The sequence below is a fragment of the Lithobates pipiens genome, unplaced genomic scaffold (assembly GCF_037356315.1).
Source record: "Lithobates pipiens isolate NorthernLeopardFrog02 unplaced genomic scaffold, aLitPip1_a1.2 Scaffold_16, whole genome shotgun sequence".
In the NCBI taxonomy this organism is placed as follows: Eukaryota; Metazoa; Chordata; class Amphibia; order Anura; family Ranidae; genus Lithobates; species Lithobates pipiens.
The window spans coordinates 109,940,610-109,958,272 of NW_027507748.1; the positions used below are offsets into that span (position 1 = coordinate 109,940,610).

General features: G+C 41.8%; 1 protein-coding gene across 7 annotated transcripts in view; it reads right to left on the reverse strand.

Moving 5' to 3' along the window:
- The window catches only part of CTPS2 (CTP synthase 2), a 453,041-nt gene that overhangs the window by 61,937 nt on the left and 373,441 nt on the right, over positions 1 to 17,663 (reverse strand). For 5 of the 7 annotated variants that reach the window (XM_077480253.1, XM_077480250.1, XM_077480254.1 and 2 more), the window contains one exon: positions 5,331 to 5,410. The exons of the other annotated variants lie outside the window; for them this stretch is intronic. In XM_077480253.1, the coding sequence (XP_077336379.1) occupies positions 5,355 to 5,410 (56 nt within the window). In that variant the 3' untranslated portion in view covers positions 5,331 to 5,354. The remainder of the gene's footprint in view (positions 1 to 5,330; positions 5,411 to 17,663) is intronic. 7 annotated transcript variants of the gene reach the window in all.

Here is a 17,663-nt window from a genome sequence, read left to right on the forward strand (position 1 = left end):
GTGCAGACAGGGGAGGTAGGGGAAGGAGGTAAGGGTAATCCTTGTTTTCCTCTCTTTCCACTGGGTGCTTCAAATGGTGTAGTTCTCAGTGTGCATTAAAAAGATATAAAGGAGGTCCACCATAGTGTAGTATTTTAAAATCAAGATCAATACTTTAATTTAACATAAGGAAAAGCACTCACATTTTTTCAGGGGGTTGCAGTACTATTAAAAAACGAGCGCCGAGCTCGTGTCACTGCCTGAGCGTTTGTTCCGTTCTGTTCTCTGAATAGCCGCGGAGGCTATTCAGAGAACAGAACGGAACAAACGCTCAGGCAGTGACACGAGCTCGGCGCTCGTTTTTTAATAGTACTGCAACCCCCTGAAAAAATGTGAGTGCTTTTCCTTATGTTAAATTAAAGTATTGATCTTGATTTTAAAATACTACACTATGGTGGACCTCCTTTATATCTTTTTAATGCACACTGAGAACTACACCATTTGAAGCACCCAGTGGAAAGAGAGGAAAACAAGGATTACCCTTACCTCCTTCCCCTACCTCCCCTGTCTGCACTTAAGAGTGAGAACGGACATCCAGGAAAGGACCAAGTTGAAGGGAACCTTACCCCCCTCCTTTATCTGCTATATGCTGTCTGCCTTACAGCAGTAAGGTAACCATTCAATTTTACCACGGGTGTCAGTGACGCTGAAGATTTTCTTGTGTATTTGCACTTAAAGGCACAGTGTCACCTAAAAGTTAAAGACAGCGATACACAGCGTTTCAGCGCAACACTTTGCACGTCTGCACCTATATTGCACATTGGACTATTTTAAAAAAAAATAATAATAAAAAAAGTCCATACCGCACTGGCTATTTGTTTAGCTACAAGATCTGAAACCACTATTTTTTGTTAGTTTAAATCTATTGTCAATTTTATTTCATATATTTTTCTATACCAGTCACTATATGAATCATTCACGTATATATTTTGCACAGTGATATAATCACCTACAGTTGCACCTTTTAATGTGGATTTATTTATTTTTTTATATCACCCAATAATTGTTTTATTTATTTTCGCACAAGTGGCATAATTAATTTAGGTTTTTATATATATTTATTTATGAATGAAATTTGTCTTGCACTTTATCTATCATTGCGATATGTAGCCAATTGCACTATTTTGTTATAATTGTATCCAACATACCAAATAGGAGCGCAACACCACCCCCTCTCCCTTTTATAGTGTACACAATTTGGACGTGAGTTTGGTCCATACGGTGTATGCAGCACCTGTTTCTTTGTTACTCACAAATCCATTTTAGCGCAGGAGTACTCACTTTTACATTTATAAATAGGAGTCTGCTCTGCTTCCCCGGAGAGGACTGGGAGGTAAACCCCACAGGCTCTCCAGGCTTCCTCCTCCATTGGACCAACACGTCAAGTCTAAAGGTCTATAAAGGTAAATAGATTAATTAATTCAGTATAAATTCATATTATAGGTTTTATAATTAACTTTTCAACTGTCCTGGTTTGCCTTTGGTTTATGAGATATTGCTGGACATCAAATAAACCGTATACAATCCTTTTCTGTCAAAGAGTTTTATGTGCTATATTATTCTCATTAGAATACTGTTTGGGCAATTGTGAATGCCCCATAAACAAACACTGTTTTAGAAATTTCATATAAAGAATGTTAATACTGTCTTATAACTTTGTCAATATTGCATTCCTAGGTTACTATAATAATTTAATTGTACTCGTGCTATTCTAAGGCCCTGACGAAGTGGGCTTTCCCGTGAAATGCGTAGGCTATAGACTTGATCCATCGTACCAGGATCAGCACGTCCTGGACCAACATAACAGTAACTGTATCTTTACAACTGTAACGTGTTCTTAATTAATAGATGAAAAATAAGGTTTAAATACATATTTTAAATTTGTAGTATATATGTCTTTATTCAAACCCTACAGAGGTACACTCATGTCTCCTCCAGGCTTGAAAGACAGAGATTTAAAAAAAAAAATGAACTGTCTCTGCCTTTCCAGCCAAGTCCCTGGCTTTGTTTACATCCGCTGGTCCGGATGTGATGTGCCAGGGTCTCCGAGGGTCATAGAGATTGACTGGGGACCATCTGGTCACCAGAAATCTCCATGATCAATTTCTGGCGGCGAGCAAATCGTTTTCTGCCCAGAAAAGCACCGGAGGGTGGCAGGAGGGGGGGGCTGTTGAGTTTTTCTTTGAGTGAACAACAGAAGTAAAAAGAGTTAAAACTGGTATGTGGTCCATCAATAGACATAAACACGACAGAGATTAATTTTAAATGTTTGGAAGATGGCACATCACACCCACTAGAGCACATAAATATCAATGTTATGTAATGCACAGGGAACATGTGGCACACATTTGGTGGGAGTGTACAAGAATACAGCAATTGTGGAAGAGCATTGCACAGATAATAAGGGATATAATCAAAAGATAAGGATACAGATGGGGTTAGTCTCCCTAAAGATCCATGGACTTATTTATTTCATAGCACTGGGTACTTAATAACACAATATAAGAACTCACGTATCCCTCATATACTGAATGCAGGAAAGAGGCTTATTCCAAGGTTGCGGCAGTCACAGGAGATTCCATCAGTTAAAGGTTTAGTAAAGTAGAGTATATCTGTTTTATGGAAGAACTTTATCATTCATGTGAGGATAGGATAGAAAAATCTGTAGAGACATGGGACGGTTGGTTTGAGCGTAAAAGGTCAGTAGTATATGTAGAGTTGATGGGAGTATAGGAGAAAAAATAAAGTATGGAAAGATAAAGTGTTTGAAATAGGGGGTTAATTATAGAACGAAAGGGGTAACAAATTCAGAATATGTGTATAATGGGGGGGGGGGGTGTTGTTGTAACTAATATAGAATGTTAAGATAATGCGTATATTTATTGTTCGAAGCAAGAAAATTAACAAAGAAAAATGAAAAAAAAAAGGAAAGCCTGACGAGAAGATCCCAGAACAGAACAGATCTCCAAAGAGCAGGGACAGGCGGGTACCTTTAGAGACTGCCGGGGGTCATTTAAAGCTGTATTTGTGTACATTTTTTATATACATAGCAAAATAAAAAACATAAAACTACAGTTTCCATTTAAAAGAGAAGTACAGCCAAAGCTTGCTTGGCTGGACTTCCCCTATCACAGGATTGCAGTTCGTTCTGCACTCCTGTGACCCGTTTTCAGCAGACAGCGGGCTGAAGTCCGATCTCTGCTGACATCACAGAGTCAGTCCAGGCTCAAAGTCATCACAACCATGGAGTCATGATCCTCCCACATCCCTGGATCGACACCCGGCTCAGCCTCTCAGCAAGCCGCTGAGAGCCTGAGGTAGGAGCTCCGCCCCCTTCACAGCCCACCTCTTCGGTGAGCAAGGAGGGAGCAGAGCAGAGAGCCGTGACTGAAAGCGCAGTTTGACATGCAAGGATCAGTGTAATAATGAATGACAAAGTAAGGTGATCTAGCAAAATAGAGATAGCATAACACAAAAGCTTATTTATTAACCAATGTCTACATATCTTACTTCTGCACAAACGGCAATTCTGCACTTAAATACATCATATACGTGGCTAAGATAAAAACACAAAATTCCATACCATGAAAGGACTATTGCCAAATGAGGATACAACAGCCACCATTTATACATGAATAAGAATCAAAATAATTATTGCATCACAAACCTATACACAAATACATCAGCCTCCCTTAAGAAAGGCATTATTTTAACATCTTTATCTGTGGTGCTATTAAAGGTTGTTGTGTCTCTGACAGAGTATATTAAAAGATATGTAAATGCTATATTATTGTACTTGTTTTTCTATGTAGAAATTGTTGTGCTGACAAAATCAAATTGAAATCAAAGTGGACATGCACTATATTATCAAAAGTATTGTGACACCTGTCTTTACACACACTTGAACTTTAATGGCATCCCAGTATTAGTCTGTAGGGTTCAATATTGAGTTGGTCTACCCTTTGCAGCTATAACAGCTTCAACTGTTCTGGGAAGGATGTCCACAAGGTTTAGGAGTGTGTCTATGGGAATGTTTGAACATTCTTCCAGAAGTGCATTTGTGAGGTCAGGCACTGATGTAGACGAGAAGGCCTGGCTCACAGTCTCTATTCTAATTCATCCCAAAGGTGTTCTATCTGGTTGAGGTCAGGATTCTGTGCAGGCCAGTCAAGTTCCTCCACCCCAAAATCGCTCATCCATGTCTTTATGGACCTTGTTTCGACTCTGGTGTGCAGTCATGTTGGAACAGGAAGACGCCATCCCCAAACTGTTCTCACAAAGCTGGGAGTATGAAATTGGGCAAAATGTCTAGCTATGCTGATGCCTTAAGAGTTCCCTTCACTGGAACTAAAGGGCCAAGTCCAACTCCTGAAAAACAACCCCACACCATAATCCCCCCTCCACCAATTGATTTGGACCAGTGCACAAAGCAAGGTCCATACAGACATGGATGAGCGAGTTTGGGGTGGAGGAACTTGGCTACCCTGTACAGAGTCCTGACCTCAACCCAATAGAACACCTTTGGGATGAATTACAGCGGAGACTGTGAGTCTGGCCTTCTCATCCACATCAGAGTGTGACCTCACAAATGTGCTTTTAGAAGAATGGTCAAACATTCCCATAGATACACTCCTAAACCTTATGGACAGCCTTCCCAGAAACGTTCAAACTGTTATAGCTGCAAAGGGTGTGCCAACTCGATATTGAAACCTATGGACTAACAATGGAATGCCATTAAAGTTCATGTGCGTGTAAAGGCAGGCACCACAATACTTGTGACAATATAGTGAATGTTCACTTACATCCGACTACCTCTTATACATCATGTGTATGTTTGAAAAGTGAAAAAAGTTGCAAACCTTTGCAGCTTTTTTTTTTTTTTCAAATCTGAATATCTCTAGAGCGTAGTAAAACAGGTGACGCTTTGCTGCCCATCACCATCCAATCATGTGCATGCATAAATGCTGCTTTTTTTTTAATTTTCTATGATTGGCTATTCTTTGCAAAGTTATATCTCACAACATTCATTATGCTCTAGGGAAATTTCCCTTGCAAAGTGAACAGCCTATTTGCCTTTAGTAAATCAATGTCTCCTTTTTTTGAGCAGAGAAATATAAAATTTTATAAAGATTACCTACTTCACCCACCAGTTACATGATTAAAAAAAGAAACATGTTGTATTTTTATTTATGGTACAACTCAAGGATGCAACACCTGGCAGTGTAACAGACAATTTTGGTGAGTGTGCCATGAACATTATCAGTCATTAGTGTGATAGCAATTTCATTTACCTTATATTCAAGCTTCACAATCTACTAAATGCAGCTAATTTTCTGAGCAGCTGTCTTCACTGACGTCACTGTAGCTGTTCCTGTAAAATAATAAGTATGTCATTTGGAGCTGTTGATATTTTATTAGGGTTAGTTTAGCTATGGCGATCTTATATTAAAGAGACCCTGAGACCAAACTAAAAGTCTAATTAAATGCAGTGGCTGTAGAGCAGGAAATATTATATATATATATATTTAACTCCCTTCCACTAATACTGAAGAGGAATTGACGGTGACAGTTGCTTCTGAAACAGACACTTCCAAGAGTGTCAGTCTTCCTTTGTCTCTTGCATAGGGGGAGGTTAAAGGGATATTAAAGTCTTGTTTTTTTTTTCCCTTTAAAATAACAAACATGTTATACTTACCTGCTCTGTGCAATAGTTTTGCACAGAGCAGCCCGGATCCTCCTCTTTTATTGTCCCACATTGGCGCTCCTGGCCACTCCTTCCTGCAGGGTGCCCCCACAGCAAGCAGCTTGCTCTGGGGGCACCCAAGCAGGCGTGCTCCAGACCCGTGGCTTTGTGTATCCATTCACACAGGAAGCCACAACTCGGCCCCACTCCCTCTGTCTCCTGATTGGCTCACTGGCATTGATTGACAGCAGCAGGGGCCAAGAGATGAGAGACAAAGCTCTCGTGGACATCACTGGATCAAGAGGGGGCTCAGGTAAGTATAAGGGGGGGGGGGCATCTGCACACAGAAGGTTTTTTACCTGCATGCATTGAATGCATGAAGGTAAAAAAACCTTGTGCCTTTACAACCACTTTCACTAATACTTGAGTGCGCAAAATTTGGTGCAGCTCTGCATAGAAACCAGCTCCCAGGTTTTATTGTCAAAGCTTAATTGAACAATAATAAGTGGCAGAAGTTTTTTTTTTTTTACCTTACTGCATTCTAGGGGTGGGATTCCTAGCCCTCGACTAAGTAGTCCAGAAATGTTGTCCAGAAACTTCAGAAATGTTGCTAGGTTGAGAATGCTGTGACAAAAGTATTTTTTTTTTTAGCACCTCCTTTTACTGCGAGTATGAATGTCATTGTTACACTAGGGGTATATTTATTAAGAATTTGCAGAGCTGTCCATCCTGTGAAACTGATTGTATATTTGTTCTGTGAAGATGGGTGAAAAACTAATGTTACTAAACTGATTTCTTTACAGATTGACTGTTGTTCATTCATACAGAAAGAGTGAATCAGGGAAATACTGCATTATAGCCAGTAGATGGAGCTGATGATCAGAATAAATACATTTTGTTTCCTGGAAAATAAGCCTGGGTTTTATATTAACTTTAGCAACAAAAGACACAGTAGGGCTTATTTTTGGGGTAGGCCTGATCATGCTATGTGCTGTCTTCTCCCCCCTCTTCCTCCCTGCCTGTGGAACCATGTAAAAGTGCTTGTAAAATACTAGAATCCACTCTATTACAGTATTATATAATGTAAACTGTGTATGTTTCTGTAATCTAATTGTGCCACATACCTTTTTATAGTGCCACTGGGCGCTTCTGTGACCCACCGGAGCTCTGCATAGGGAGGGGGGGCCCGATATCCCCCGCTGACAGCTTAGAGAAGAGGAGAGCAGTGTAAGATCAGCGCTTCCATGGCCACCCGGAGCTCTCTTCCCCGCTCCAAGAACTGCAAGGGCGAGGAGAAATCCCATGCTGACAGCTGGGAGGGGAGGAAGAGAGCAGCAGGAGATCAGCTGAGAGCCGAGCTGTAAACCCTTGTACACACGGTCGGACATTCCGATGGACAATGTCTGATAGGACCGTGTTGTCGGATAATCCGACAGTGTGTGGGCTCCATCGGACTGTTTCCGTCGGAGTATCCGACGGACCAAGTTTTCCAGCTGGGCTATAAAATTTTCCGACAACATGATCTGATTGGACTTTGTCCGATCATGTGCAGAGAATTCCAATCGGACAAAGTGCCACGCATGGTCAGATCAAATTCCTAGACCAAAGCTATTGGCTACTAGCCTGAACGGAGTCCCGTCCTAACAAAATAACGTCATCACGTTAAGTACGATCGGATTTTCTGACAACTTTGTCCGACTGTGTGTATGCAACAGTTTCGGACAAAATCTGTCGGACAAAATCCGATGGATTTGGTTGTCGGAATGTCCGACCATGTGTACAAGGGCTAAGAAGGTATGTGGCACAATTAGATTACATAAACATACACCGTTTACATTATCTACTACTGTAATAGAGTGGATTCTAGTATTTTACCAGCACTTTAAACTAGGGCTTATTTTTGGGGTAGGGCTTATATTGCAGCCCTTCCCGAAAATCACAGTATGTTTTATTTTCAGCATAGGTCAAGGTCTTTTTTTTTCAGGGAAACATGAAAAAAATCTTTGATTGTCAGCTCCATCTAGTGGCCATACTGAAGCATTTTTCTGATTCATTCTGTTGCTTTTTAAAGAAAAAACATCCAAGTCGTATTAAAAATAGCCATAACAACATGTTCTTGTTCTTCCAATACACAAAGATTGTACATGCAATTTTACAGGCTGATTAGCTCTTCAGTTTTTTTTTATTACTACACCCCTAGGTTTAGGTTTCATTAATTGCATGCTTGGGTAACAAAATCACAGAAATAGTTGGGCAGTCTTACATTTTCTGATACCTTCCATTGTTGTAGTATCTCCATGTTCCTGTTACAGCAATTATACAGGGAGTCTAAATATGACTGTGCAGTCCAATGGGAACCAGAGTTAAGCTGGCCATACAATATATATGAAAAATCAGCCGAAATTTGGTCATTTAGACAGTTTGTTCATTTTTCAGACAGTTAATGGGCACAAAATTGATAATTGGGACGTTTTTGAGCCCAAAAAAAAATGAAGGACAGGTTTGGAAATTTTCTGATAAATTGAAAGGTTAATCATTTTCTGATTAATTGAAAGGTTCTCATCTGAACTGTCTGCACTAGGTATATGTGAAAAAATTGACAAAAAATGCATTCATTTATGTCCACTGAACAATTTATCGGTCATTACATGATGGCACTATTGTTTGCGCTCATGGCCGAATGTTTGTTTTTTCGAAAATGGGTTTGGCCGATTTTTGGTATATTGTATGGCCAGCATTAGTCCCAGTGCTCTCAGTAACCAGCACACACTACCAGACCTGATCTGACATTGACACCTATGAAACCTTCATAATGTAAATAAAGTGCAGCGCAAAAAATAACAAATAAAAAGTGACAATGGTTAATAACATAAGTGAGGGGAATAATGAAATCCTCATTCATGTACACAAGTAAGCACAAATGGTGAAAACAATAATGAAAATGAAAAAAAAAATAGGTCCATAAAGCAAAATCCAACAATCAAAGAACGTTCTCCTCTGTGCTCCGTGATAGATGGCAGACAGGTGTAGAAAACTGTGATGCTGATCCAGATTGGCAGCAAAGAGAAACCATAATCCACAAGCCAGACAGATTATTGAAGCTGCTTACCAGAATACACTCACCACTAAATCACAGCTGGTCAGAACAAGCCCGAGGAATTAAGGTCTCCCTCCAACCATAAATAGTTCATAATGTTCCAAGAGAACACTCAAAAACAAGAGAAGCGCTCTCATAGTGCAATATGATCTAAAATGCTTTATTGGTAAGGTAAAAAGAGGCACTTACAAGATTCCAGGATAAAAAAGCTCAGCAAGTGTCCAAAAATGGCTCCCCTCTAGGCATAGATTAAGCCGACCAATCAGGGATGAACAATGTAATGACGTCACCATCATGGGCCCCACCCTACGCGTTTCATCATAGATGACGTTCTCTGGGGATGGGCCTTCTATGATAAAACGTAGGGTGAGGCCTACAACTGAGACATTTTCATGTTGCTCATCCTTCAACACTTGCTGAGCTTTTTAATCCTGGAATCGTGAAAGTGGCTCTTTTTATCTTCGCCAATAAAACGTTTTTTATATCATACTGGCGTTGGAACATCATGAACCATTTATGCTTGGAGGGAGACCTTTATTCCCTGTGCTTGTTCTGACCAGCTGTGATTTAGTGGTGAGTGTATTCTGGTAAGCAGCTTCAAGAATCTGGCTGGCTTGTGGATTATGGTTTCTCTTTGCTGCCAATCTGGATCAGCATCACAGATTTCTTCACCTCTCTGCCATCTATCCGGGAGCACAGAGGAGAACATTCTTTGATGATTTGGCTTTATGGACTTCTGTTTCATTTTCATTATTGTTTTCCCCATTAGTGTTTACTTGTATACATGAATGAGGGTTTCATTATTCCCCTCTCTTATGCTACCATTGTCACTTTGTATTCATTATTTTTAGCGCTGCACCTTATTTAAATTATTTTGATTGGAGTTTTTTTGTATCTTGATTCTTGGTGCTGGCGGCTTTAAATTATCTTTTTTTTTAGCGCAGTGTTTTTCTCCTTTTTTTGACCTATGAAACCTTTGCTGAATCCTGGCTGCAAGGAATTAAAGCACATAAAAGAGAGATTACTGGTAATTTGGGAAGACCTTCTGACACCGCTACAGTGTTTCTAGATAGCTTTTGTAGTCCATAGATTGATTTGACTTGACCAATACCTAGTTAATTCAGAGCTTTCACAAACAATTAAGGTACAAAACCACAAATTTATGCTTATAATGCTTTCCTTATTGATCGCTGTAACATTCTTTCTCTATTTGCACTTTAGTGGATTTTCTTTTTTTTTTTTTTACAGTCTATACATTTTTAGGTCTTGATTTCTTTTTCCTGAACAGACTTCTCTTATATAGATACGTCATTAAATGTGAATTTTGTGGCACATCTCTTTTCTCCATTAGAAAGAATGTATCCACCTTCATCTATAACTTAGAAGCCTTTATGAACGCCATTAAAGCCGTTTTATACTGAGGCAGCATGACTTACAGTGCGACTGCCTCAGGCGACCTGCACACGACAGCAGCGGCGACTTGCAAAACTACTTCTATATAGCAGTCAATGCCAGTCGCCTCAAGTCGCCCCCAAAGTAGTACAGGAACCTTTTTCTAAGTCGGAGTGACTTGAGGCGCTCCTATTAGAACGGTTCCATTGTACAGAACGGAGAGCAAATTGTCAGGCAGCTAAGTCGCCTGACAAGTCGTCCCAGTGTGAACCGGCTCTTAAGGATTATTCTCCAGAAATAAAAATGATGCCCGATGACCGCGATTTAAAATAGATCTTAAAGTTGTTGTAATCCTCAGACATGAAATATAAACAAAGCATATACCTCTATAGTGTATACTTGTCTCAATCCAGAGCACTAAGTGTAATTTCTGTCTGCTGCTTTGTTCCTCTGCTATCAGCATGAGTTACTACTGACAAGTTTTCCTGATACCAAGAAGAAAAGGTGACAGAGGAGGGATTTTGAGGAGACATCCTGTAATTGACAGCCTCACCGCCGTTCCTGTGGGCTGTGGGGGGGGGGGGGTGTCCCTTCCTTCCAATTATCTCTCAGAATTCTCCTCAGTGAGCTCTGCAGAGTGTAAGATTAGCTTTCATTTTCAGAGCTCTTGTTTAGACGAGCTATATATATCTATATATACGTGATCCTGCACTTCCGTGTTCCACTTGCGGCTCACTCCTGCTATGATTCTACATGGCTGGAGCTGAGATCAGTGGATCCCGTGGACCTGATGTCTTCCAGCATCTGCTGATCATTCTGTACACAGGCAGATCAGCAGTCTGCCTATGTACACAAGGCAGATTGCCATTCTGTCAGTACAGAATGCATGGATCCTGTGTTTCTGTAAAGCAGGAAACCCGCTCCATGCCTTCCACTAGTAAAAGCACCTCCTCCACTGTTAGAAAACACAATTTAGGCACACAGTTAACCCTTGGATTGCCCCTGATGTTAACCCCTTCCCAGTCAGTGTTATTAGTACAGTGACAGTGCATATTTTTAGCACTGATCTGGGAAACAGTTCATTTCAAAATAATTATCTGTGCTGCAATGGCCCATCCCACAAAATGCTGGCATCTTCTCCCCAGGCTCTTCCTTTGGCCATCTTAATTTGGCCAGTGCAGGATAGTGTTTCTCTCACACATGCACAGGAGTGCAGTCATCCCGGCACTCTTTTTATTTTAGACTTTTGTTCAATTTTAAATCAGTGGTTTAGTTCTGCTTATTTAGCAAAATATTCACTCATCATCTCTTATCAGCTGCTATCATCTTTTACCCAGACTGCTTCTGGGTTCAGGTTTTCAGCCTCAGGCAATGATGTGATCCCATGCACATGGGCGCCTGTCATTACAGCACATGCCAGGAATGCATGCAGAGCTGCACATGCGCAGCTCAGTGTACGTTCACTAAAAGACTGTGAGAAGACAGGTAAGTATATCTTACAGCATGGCATTTCTCCAATAAACAGCTGCCTACTCCTAATTTTTTTAAAAACATAAGGTTTAGTTCTGCTTTAAACTGGAGGGTTTAGTTCCACTTTAAATGATTGTGGCCATGTTTACCATTACATACCTAGACTGAGTAGCAGGAGTGAGAGGACCAGCACCAAATACAACGACTACATTTTTAGACATAAGGTCCAGCAGCAAAAGTTGAAATGGGTGTTGGATCCATTTAGAGGAGTCAGCAGACTCTCCATAGATCACCTAACACTAAGTCATTTCATCTTTTTCAATTCAGAAAGACAAAAAAAGATTGACTCTTGGAGGTCTACATATGTATCAAACTATATCATACCAAAATTAGAACATTCTGGTTTTAAAACAAATATTTCTGTCTGTGTTGCAGTTGGATACTTTCCATACTTTTGTTCACTTCCTCTTTGGTGTAACTGTTGTCACTATAAGAGGAAGTGATGAGAAATCTTGCTACTTGAGCCCCAAATAGCAGTAAAAGAGACAGGGATTCTAAGCCATCCCTACTCCCTGCTTAAAATAAAACAAATAAAAAAACTGACTGGGCATACACTTTCATTTGTTTTAAATCAAAATAAAATTATGTTCTACATACAAATTTACATGTGCTCTATAATTATAGTAATTATTTCCTAAGTATAAAAGCTTCGCTATGACAGAGGCAACTCGGGGAACAAGAGTGAAGTCACTAACAATATATTAACCAGCTTTTTCAAAAAGGCAGTGTAAACAGCACAGTGCTCAGGCCACGTTCATACGCGTTTTATCCCAAAAATGTATACTAGAAAATCCAAAAATAATCAAATAAAAAATATATAAAAATTAATTGGAAATAAAAAAAATCACCCAACTGCTCCTACACAACAAATCAAATAAAAATGATATAAAAATAATTCAAAGTCAAATATATAACTAATGTTTATTTATAAATACATTTATAATAATTTAAAAATAATCAAACACATAACTAGCTGTTGTTAATAAATTAATTTACAAATGCATAATTAGCTATTATTAATAAATTGATTAACATCCCACTCAATAATAAGTCCAGGAGGGGAAAAAACATGCAAATTGAATATCTAACTGGTCTTAAGTCTAGTTATGCCCCTTTTTACAGAATTATCCCTCTAGTGGGGATCTGTCAGGAACCATGAAACAGACAGAGACAGAAGTTCAATCAAATCACACTTATTTATTAATAAAAATAAAAGGTAAATAGGAAAAAGTGTAGTCAAGCAAGCCAGAGTCCAATAGCCAGATCGGGTAGTCAGCCAGTCCAAAGTTCATAAACCAGATCGGGTAATCAGCCGGTCCAGAAGTCAGGGATCCAGGGAGAGCAACTGCAAGCAGGTTGGAAGCCAGGAGTCTTGAAACAACAGCAGGACATGGTTCCCAGTGATGTGACCAAACGTAAAGGCAAAGGAGAAATGAGCTGGAAGATTTATATATAGGCAGACCAGACGAGCATCATCGGAAACAGCTGGTAACTGAAGAGAGATAAGAGAGCTGGCAATTAGCCAACAGCTGAGTGGCTAGCCCAGAGAAGGAAGGGCTAAGTCAGCCCTGACAGTACCCCCCCCCCCCCAATGACTCCTCTCCCTCAGAGGGCCACCGGGCTTGAGGGGAAACAGTCTATGGAACTCGCGGAGGAGGACAGGGGCATGTACGTTAGAGGATGAAACCCAGGAGCGTTCCTCCGGACCGTACCCCCTCCAATACACCAGGTACTGTATGCGCCCACGGAACCTATGGGAGTCAACAATGGATTGTACCTCATACTCCTCATGGTTCTCAACCTGAATAGGGTGAGGACGTGGCACCAGGATGGTAAATCGGTTACAGACCAACGGTTTCAATAAGGGAGACATGAAACACATTTGAGATGCGCATACTAGGAGGAAGTTCCAGCGCGTAAGCTACTGGGTTAATCCTGCCAAGGATACGAAAAGGCCCAATAAACCGAGGTTCAAACTTCAGTGAGGGAACACAAAGCCAGAGGTTGCAAGATGACAGCCAGACCCTGTCCTCAGGCGCTGGCAGGCGTCTGTGGTCAGTATGGAGTCTGTACCTATCATTAGCATGACGCAAAGCCTCCTGGACTTGTACCCAAGTGGAACGAAAACAACAGAGATGCTCCTCTAACGTAGGAATACTCCGCGGAACAAACGAGTCAGGCAACATGGAAGGTTGGAAACCATAATTCGCCATAAATGGAGACAATCGGGAGGCAGAATTCAAGGCACTGTTGTGAGCAAACTCTGCCCAAGGTAATAGGTCAGACCAGTTGTTATGATGGTCAGAAATATAGCAACGTAGGAATTGCTCCAAGGACTGATTGGCTCGTTCTGTGTCTGTCAGGAACCATGAAACAGACCAGGGATCCAGGGAGAGCAACTGCAAGCAGGTTGGAAGCCAGGAGTCTTGAAACAACAGCAAGAGATGGTTCCTAGTGATGTGACCAAACGAGAAGGCAAAGGAGAAATGAGCTGGAAGACTTATATATAGGCAGACCAGACGAGCATCATCGGAAACAGCTGGTAACTGAAGAGAGCTGGCAATTAGCCGACAGCTGAGCGGCCAGCCCAGAGGAGGAAGGGCTAAGCCAGCCCTGACAGTGGCCCCATTAGACTGCGGGTGATACGCAGAAGAGAACGCAAGCTGGATTCCCAACTGTGCACAAAAGGCTCGCCAGAACCGGGAGACAAACTGACTGCCCCTATCCGAGACAATCACCTTGGGTAGCCCATGTAAGCGAAAGATCTCCCAAGAAAAAATGGAAGCCAGTTCCTTAGAGGTGGGCAACTTCTTAAGTGGAATACAATGACACATCTTTGAAAATCGGTCAACCACCATAAGGATAACAGTGTTGCCTTGGGAGTTGGGCAATTCCACAATGAAATCCATAGACAGGTGAGTCCAGGGCCTCTCTCCATTGGGTATGGGTTGTAGGAGGCCCACTGGAAGGTGTCGTGGAGTCTTACTCTGAGCACACACGGGACAGGCAGCTACGAAAGCAGTAACATCAGCCCGTAGACTAGGCCACCAGAATTGTTGGGAGATGGCCCAAATGAGTTGATTCTTCCCAGGATGGCCAGCTGCCTTGGGAGAATGATAAGTCTGGAGCACTGCACTACGGAGACTCTCTGGGACAAAGCACAGGGTTTATCAGGAGAAGCATGGACCTGAGCAGCAAGAATTTTGTCACCCAAAGGAGAAGTAAGACTGGTGCGAACCGTAGCGAAGATACGATCAGGAGGAATCATAGGAACTGGAACCGACTCCGACTTGGAAGTGGAGGAAAATTGTCGTGACAAGACATCAGCCCTTACATTCTTAGTACCGGGTAAGAATGAGACAATGTAATTAAAGCTCGACAAGAAAAGAGCCCATCACGCCCTTCTGGGAGAGAGTCACTTAGCCTCAGACAGGAATGTAAGATTCTTATGGTCAGTAAAAATAAGAACGGGCACAGTGGTACCTTCAAGGAGATGTCTCCATTCTTTCAGGGCTAAAATGATCATCAACAGCTCTCTGTCACCAATCTCATAATTGCACTCAGCAGGTGACAATTTCTTGGAAAAGTAGCCACACGGATGCATAGCGCTCTCAGAGTTAGGACGTTGAGACAGAAGGGCGCCAACTCCAGTCTCAGAAGCATCAACTTCTAGGATAAAAGGCAACATAGGATCAGGATGTGCCAACACAGGAGCAGAAACAAAGGCAGCCTTGAGAGTCTCAAAGGCCTTAATGGACTCCGAAGACCAACTCTGTGGGTTACCGTCCTTTCTGGTCCTATCAGTCAGAGGCTTGACCAGAGACGAGAAGTTACGAATAAACTTCCGATAGAAGTTGGCAAAGACCAGGAAACACTGCAGAGGACGTAAACCCATGGGTCGAGGCCACTGTATGACTGCCAAAAGTTTCTCTGGGTCCATTGAAAAACCAGCAGTGGAAATGACATAGCCCAGGAATGTAACCTGTTCACGATGGAACTCGCACTTCTCCAGTTTACAATAGAGATTGTTCTCTCTTAGTTTCTGAAGTACACGACAGACATCTGTGTGGTGGCTCTCCAGGGACTTGGAAAAAATGAGGATATCATCGAGATAAACCACCACACACAACTGCAACAAATATCGGAGGACATTGGTAATAAATTCCTGGAAAACTGCCGGGGCGTTACAAAGGCCAAAAGGCATTACCAGGTATTCATAATGACCTGTTCTAGTATTAAACGCAGTCTTCCACTCGTCGCCCTCCTTAATGCGCACGAGATTGTATGCCCCTCTCAGGTCAAGCTTCGTGAAAACCGTTGCTCCCTTGAGGCGGTCAAATAACTCAGTAATCAATGGAATCTGGTAGGCATTCTTAATCGTGACACGATTGAGACCCTTATAATCTATACAAGGTCTCAGTTCACCGCTCTTCTTTTTCACAAAGAAGAAACCAGCACCAGCAGGAGACGAGGATTTGCGGATGAAACCTCGAGAAAGTGCGTCAGCAACATACTCCTCCACGGCCTTATCCTCCAAGACCGACAAAGGGTAAACCCGGCCACGAGGAGGTATGGCACCAAGGTCAATTGTGCAATCATAAGGGTGGTGTGGAGGCAAACTAGATCGCCCCCAAATCACTGGGGAAGCGGAGCAGAACCAGACATACCTCTTATAGAGGTAATACTCGAGGCGGGTGCCTGCACAGAGACTGGCGCAGCAGCAGGGACGGCCTGTGACTCAGGTTGTACCGGAGCAGCCACCGTGGGGGATTTCAGGTGAGCCGTGCGATTCAGGAGCGTTTGTAATGCCAAGGCAAACTGATCCATGCAGTGATCTTGCTCATCCAATCTGGAAAAAATATTACCAACAAGTGGATTGACTGTATCTTCTGAATTCATGACCTTCACGTACTGTCAGGAACCATGAAATAGACAGAGACAGAAGTACAATCTAATCACACTTGTTTATTAATAAAAAATAAAAGGTAAATAGGAAAAAGCGTAGTCAAGCAAGCCAGAGACCAGTAGCCAGATCGGGTAGTCAGCCAGTCCAAAGTTCATAAACCAGATCAGGCAATCAGCCAGTCCAGATGTCAGGGATCCAAGGAGAGCAACTGCAAGCAGGATAGAAGCCATGTTAGCAAGCCAGTCTTGAAACAACAGCAGGAGATGGTTCCTAGTGATGTGACCAAATGTGAAGGCAATGGAGAAATTAGCTGGAAGACTTTAAATAGGCAGGCCAGACGAGCATCATCAGAAATGGATGGTAAGAGGTAAGAGAGCTGGCAATTAGCAGACAGCTGAGCAGCCAGCCCAGAGGAGGAAGGGCTAAGCCAGCCCTGACAGGATCATATTTATCAGTTCCTAAAAAGAGGGTCCCAGATGGGTTCTTATTATGGCACAGCACAACATCTTTAGATACCCTATGCTCCCTGTAACCCCTTTAAAGATTCCCAACAGGTTTCTTCAATCTTACCTGCAGTGCCCTCGTGGTCCTTCCCACATACTGTAAACCACAAGGGCACTGCAGCCGGTAAATAAGAATAAATGTCCCCACATCACACTCCGGAAGTACTGGACTGAAATTACAGAATATTTCAACCCTTAAATAATGTTTACAGACCTTAATCTTTTTACATGGATAGAATCCCCAGAGATTGTAAAAAACAATGGGTCTAATCAGTGGTTCTATAACATTCGGTGCAATTTGATTACTAATAGAAGGGGCTCCTTTAAAAATCACACTCAGATGGTTAGGTAAAACAGACCCAAGGATCCTATTATTCATCATGGATGATAAGATCCTTGGGCCTGTTTTACCTGACCATCTTTATTGCATCAAATGGTATTCAGTTGGGCTGATGTTTGGCTTGTTTTTTTCACCCTGCTTCTCCAAATACTAGATCTGTACTTGGCAAACAA